This window comes from Sinocyclocheilus grahami, unplaced genomic scaffold, assembly GCF_001515645.1.
Source record: "Sinocyclocheilus grahami isolate Dianchi unplaced genomic scaffold, SAMN03320097.WGS_v1.1 scaffold781.1, whole genome shotgun sequence".
Lineage (NCBI taxonomy): Eukaryota > Metazoa > Chordata > Actinopteri > Cypriniformes > Cyprinidae > Sinocyclocheilus > Sinocyclocheilus grahami.
Window position 1 is genome coordinate 577,458 of NW_015505960.1, and position 6,000 is coordinate 583,457.

A 6,000-nucleotide genomic window follows, 5' to 3' on the forward strand; every position below is an offset into this window, starting at 1 on the left:
AACATTTTTATATAAAATGAAGTTATAATTTATATTAAATTATTTCAAAAGTCCATGAAAAATGGGGTTTTGGGTTAGTGTTTCTGTTCATTAGCTCTTCATTCGTTTTAGTTAATTACATTTACATTTAGACATTTAGCAGACACTTTTATCCAAAGCGACTTACAAATGAGGACAATAGAAGCAATCAAAATCAACAAAAGAGCAATAATATGCAAGTGCTATAACAAGTCTCATTTAGCTTAATGCAGTACATGTAGCAAGTTTTTTTTAATCATATAATAAATAAAAAGAAAACAGATAGAATAGAGCAAGCTAGTGTTAGAGGCCTTTTTTTGCTTTTTGTTAATTGTATAATAAATAAAAAGTAAACAAATAGATAGAATACAAAAAGATTAGAGAAGCAAGTGTTAGTTTTTTTTTCTTTTTTAAGAAAACAAGCAGTTAGTAAATAAATAAATAAATAGAGTGAAAGTCTAAAAGAGGCAAGTTTTTATTTTGATAAAGAATAGAATAGAATTAGAATAGAGAGTGCTAGAGTTAGAGGTTCAAATAAAGATGGAAGAGATGTGTTTTTAGCCGATTCTTGAAGATGGCTAAGGACTCTGTTCGGACTGAGTTGGGCAGGTCATTCCATCAGGAGGGAACATTTAATTTAAAAGTCAGTGAAAGTGATTTTGTGCGTCTTTGGGATGGCACAATAAAGCGACATTCACTTGCAGAACTCAAGCTTCTAGAGGGCACATAAATCTGAAGTAATGAATTTAGGTAAAGGGGTGCAGAGCCAGTGGTGGTTTTGTAGGCAAACATTACATTAACAGTACATTTACATTTAGCAGATGCTTTTATCCAAAGTGACTTACAAATTAGAACAATGGATAACAATCATATCTCAATCATATCTCCTGCCATTCCGTGTTTAAAAAAAATGAGAGAAACATTTTTTTTCTACACATGAAATATGAACGCAAACAGATACTGTATATGATTGTGAACTTACAAATTAGAACAATGGATAACAATCATATCTCAATCATATCTCCTGCCATTCCGTGTTTAAAAAAATGAGAGAAACATTTTTTTTCTACACATGAAATATGAACGCAAACAGATACTGTATATGATTGTGACTATATATTTTATGTATGTGTTTTTATACAGCTCATGGTATTTTCATAACAATAAAGGATGTTTATGACAAATGATAAGCGAGTGTATATTTTAAGATGTGTTCTTGTAAAGCATTATAGATGGTTTGTGTTTCTGGTGTAGAACCAAACTTTATTTATCTTAATTTAATGCTGTGTATTGAGCAGCGTACAATGTTAACTCCATATTAATGCCTTGAATTTTATGCGAGCAGCTATTGGTAGCCAGTGCAAATTGATAAACAGAGGTGTGACGTACATTATTTTCGGCTCGTTAAAAAATGTTCTTCCTGCTCTGGATTAATTGTAAAGGTTTGATAGAACCGGCTGGAAGACCTGCCAAGAGAGCATTGCAATAGTTCAGCCTGGACAGAACAAGAGCTTGAACAAGGAGTTGTGAAGCATGTTGCGAAAGAAAGGGCCTGATCTTCTTGATGTTGAATAAAGCAAATCTGCAGAACCGGGCAGATTAACTCCAAGGTTTCTGGCTGTTTTTGAAGGAGTTATGGTTGATGTGCCTAAATGGATGGTGAAATTGTGATGAAACGATGGGTTTGATGGAACAACAAGCAGTTCTGTCTTGGCAAGGATGAGCTGCAGGTGATGATCCTTCATCCAGCAAGAAATGTCTGATCATCAGGATGGAAAGAGAGGTAGAGCTGAGTGTCATCAGCAATGTTTCTGAATGACAGAACCTAGTGATGCCATGTAGACAGAGAAGAGAAGTGGTCCAAGAACTGAGCCCTGAGGCATCCCAGTAGTTAAATGTTGTGACTTGGACACCTCACCTCTCCAAGATATCTTGAAGGACCATTCTGAGAGATAAGACTCAAACCACTGGAGTGTGGTTCCTGAGATGCCCTTTGCCAATAGGGTTGACAGGAGGATCTGGTGGTTAACCGTGTCAAAAGCAGTGGACAGATCCAGCAAGATAAGTATTGAAGATTTGGAATCCGCTCTTGCCAGTCTTAGGGCTTCAACAACTGAGAGCAAAGCAGTCTCGGCTGAATGTCCACTTCTGAAAACAGACTGGTTGCTGTTGAGGAGGTTGTTCTGTGTGATAAAGGCAGAGACTTGGTTGAACACAGCTCGTTCAAGTGTTTTTGCAATGAAAGGAAGCAGTTCTCTAAAAGAGATGGGTTAAGGGTGGGTTTCTTAAGTAGTGGGGTTATATGAGCCTGTCTAAATGCTGAGAGGAAAACACCAGTGTGAAGGGATGTGTTAATGATGTGAGTGAGTGCAGGTACAACTGCAGGAGAAATGGATTAAAGGAGATGAGATGGAATATGATCAAGCGGACAAGTAGTAGGGTTAGGATGATGAGTTTGGAGACTTCTGCCTCAGAGAGTGAAGAGAAGGATGTGAACAAGTGTATGTTTGCTGGTAAGATGTGCTTGACCGATTGTGGTGTGGAAAATTGTGCACTGATGGTTTTAATTTTATCAATGAAAAACGTTGCAAAGTCGTCAGCTGTTAGAGTTGATGAAGAAGGGGGAGAAGGAGGACAAAGGAGAGAGGACAATGTTTTAAAAAGCATGCAAGAGTTAGATGAATTGTTAATTTTGTTATGACAGTATGTTCTTTTAGCAGTGGAGACATTAGCAGAGAAGGAAGAGAGGAGTGACTGATACACATTAAGGTCAGTCGTATTTTTTGATTTGCGCCACACCCTTTCAGCAGCCCTGAGCTTAGAACGATGCTCACGGAGAACATCAGACAGCCAAGGGGCAGAAGGGATGGTATGGCCTGGTCTGGAAGACAAGGGGCAGACAGTGTCTAAACAAGATGTAAGAGTGGGGCAGAAAGTATCAGTAGCACTGTTAGCATCAAGAGATGATAACTGTTTAGGGGGAGAAAGCGAAGATGAAACCATAGCAGATAGCCGGGAGGGTGAGAGTGAGTGTAGGTTACATCTAAAGATGACATGTGGAGGGGTATGTGTTGTGTCAGGAACCATGTTGAGGTTAAGAGTGAGGAGGAAGTGATCCGAGGTGTGCAGTGGAGTAACCAGTACATAAGGTCCAGTTGGTTGCCTGATTTGTGAGTAGAACACTCTCTTGAGATCAAAAGTTTCATTAGTTTTGGGTTAGTGTTTCAATAATATTGATATTGTTTCAAATTGGTTTATATTAGTTCAGAGGATCAAATTACAAGAGTTTGAAGTGAAAAAAGAAGTTACAGTGGTTAACCAAAAAGTTTTGGTTCCCATTGACTTCCACTGTGTAGTCAAAATATATAACTGAAGTCAATGGGAACTGAAATGATTTGGTTACCAACATTCTTAAAAAAATTATTTTAACTTAAATTTTGTGTTCCATAGAAGAAAGTAAGTCATACAGGTATGGAACAACATGACAATGAGTAAATGATAATATCATTTTTATTTTTATTTTGGAATTACTATTATTATTTTTAAACTTAAATCATTTGAGGTCACTAGGACCCACTAACTTAAAGATAATAAAGTCAATCTGTGACCCCAAACAAGTCAATCTCAGCTAAACATGAGGGTTAATCCTGAAATCATGGACATTCAGTCTATGCACTCCTTAAATGCAATCCCTTGGCCTTTAACAAGATATACGAAAACGGGATGCTCCAACATTTTGAATATTAAAAAGAAAAATGATCTACATATGATACTCAAATGCCAAAAACATTCCTTTGTCTGCCCCTAGCATTCACACAATATTACACCTTGTCTATATAACACTGTGTGAAGTTGCTCAAGCCGGATCCATTTATCTGTGTAGATGTGGAGCCCGAACTACATGACTCATAGAAGGATTTAGAAAGCAAGTTCTTCGGCACAATCGTGTCAAGTGAATGAATAAATTAACAAATTAATGTCAATGACTCCTTTGCCCACATGGACAGAAGTCTGTCACACTGACACGCCATGTCCCCAAAAACACTCTCCGTCTTAATCTACCCACATACTCGCACAGGCTCTCAGATGACGCATAGCTTTTGTCATCACCCAACCGAATCCCCCTTACTGGAGTTTTTACATAAGCCTTTCCATCCCACTCCTCCTGTGCCAGCTTGAGATATAATCCCCACTGTCAATCCACGTGGCCAAATGATCTCTTATGGATGGAGAGGAAGGATGGGTGAAGGGGGAGATACAACAAACGAACACAAAAAAATCCCAGGATTTAACCAGGGAAAGGATTAGTTCTTCCTGTCAACAAATGGACGAGAACACATAAGCGTAACACTGCGAAAGCCTGAGACAAGAATGTGTAACAATCCTCCAATGTTAGCTCAGACAAATTCCCAGGAAAGTTGTACTTTTTCAAAAGTATAGTTCTATTATCTATTATATTTTATTGCCCTTCTGCTAATTGCTTAATTTGCTCTGCCACAGGCTACCGTTAAAAGTAAATATTTGTTGCTGTGGCAACCAAAGTTCAAGGATTGCTTAGGCAATGTGCATATTTGCCACAATTCCAAATACACTCACTCATATTCACTATGTTTGGATTTGTCAGGCCCAAGGCGAAACCAGCCCTCCTCTTGCTGGGCAGACTGAAGCTTGTTGATGTTGAACAGGACCTGAAGGAAAACACATCAATCGGCATGACAATTAGCTGTCAAAGCAACCAAAGCTAAACACAGCAATTGGAATTATTATTGGGTGACAAAGGCAGTGTCACAGTGAACATGTCAAACAGAGCCACAAAAGCAATGTTATGAAACTGTAACTATGCTTCAATTGTTTAGGTAAATTCAGGAATTGCACTATACTGACATGACAAGTAAATATATATATATAGGGCATGAATAATGAATATAGTTGCAATGTTTGACTGTTTGGCTGTTTCATTTAAGTTGTTAAATGGAAATGCAAATGGAAATGATCCAAAACCATTTTTTAAGTGTAGGTCTATTTGCGTGGAGCCATGAATATGATATGCGTAAGAAAAAATGAATATTTTCCACATAAGGGTGGAGGACCCATAAGTGTTTCCCCATAAGTGTGTGTGTGTGTGTGTGTGTGTGTGTGTGTGTGTGTGTGTGTGTGTGTGTGTGTGTGTGTGTGTGTGGGTGTGGGCGCACATTCGCTCAGTTATGTCATTTTTAATGCAAATATGACATTATTTGACCTAACCCTAACCTACCCCTACCCCTACCCCTAACCATAGCCTATGACAAAGACATCTCAAACAATGTCATATCTGCATTAAAAATGATATAACTGAGCGAATGACACTTAATGACAGTTGTCATAAACATGCATAAAAAAACCTTCATATTCATGACATGTGTCATGTCATGATTATGAAGGTGTCGTGTCAGTCTTATGCACACCCCTTCAAGTAAAGTGTAACCGAATATATGTATGTGTAAGGAGAATGTAAGTGTGTGAGAGTGCCAGAATGAATTATGGCTTGTACGGCCCCTCATATGAATGTGTATATATGTATATATGTCTATATACAGTATATGTGTATGTATGTATGTATGTATGTGTGTGTGTGTGTGTGTATGTATTAATTTATAACTTAATATTATTATTATTATTATTATTAATATTATTATTATTACTTGTCCTCTTCATTGTCGTCCACCCTTTCCCAGTCCTAATGAAATTATTATTATTATTATTATTATGGTTATTATTAATATTGTTGCTAATAATATTTGTTGTCTTTTTTTCTTCATTTTTTAAAAGTTATACTACTTACAGTATATCTGTTAGGCCTATTAATCTGTTAAGATACTATTTCATTTGTATGCTTCCTCCCCCACCTCTAGACACAATGTCACACGCACGCACATGCGCACACACACGCACATGCATGCTCACAGACACATGGATGCAAATACAGGAGCTAATCAGAATGGA

At 37.4% G+C, this 6,000-nt stretch overlaps 1 protein-coding gene across 3 annotated transcripts in view; it reads right to left on the reverse strand.

Annotated features, from left to right (window-relative positions):
• The window catches only part of rasa4 (RAS p21 protein activator 4), a 60,631-nt gene that overhangs the window by 21,476 nt on the left and 33,155 nt on the right, over positions 1 to 6,000 (reverse strand). For all 3 annotated transcript variants that reach the window (XM_016246052.1, XM_016246050.1, XM_016246051.1), the window contains exon 8: positions 4,615 to 4,706. In XM_016246052.1, coding sequence (XP_016101538.1) covers positions 4,615 to 4,706 — 92 coding nt within the window. The remainder of the gene's footprint in view (positions 1 to 4,614; positions 4,707 to 6,000) is intronic.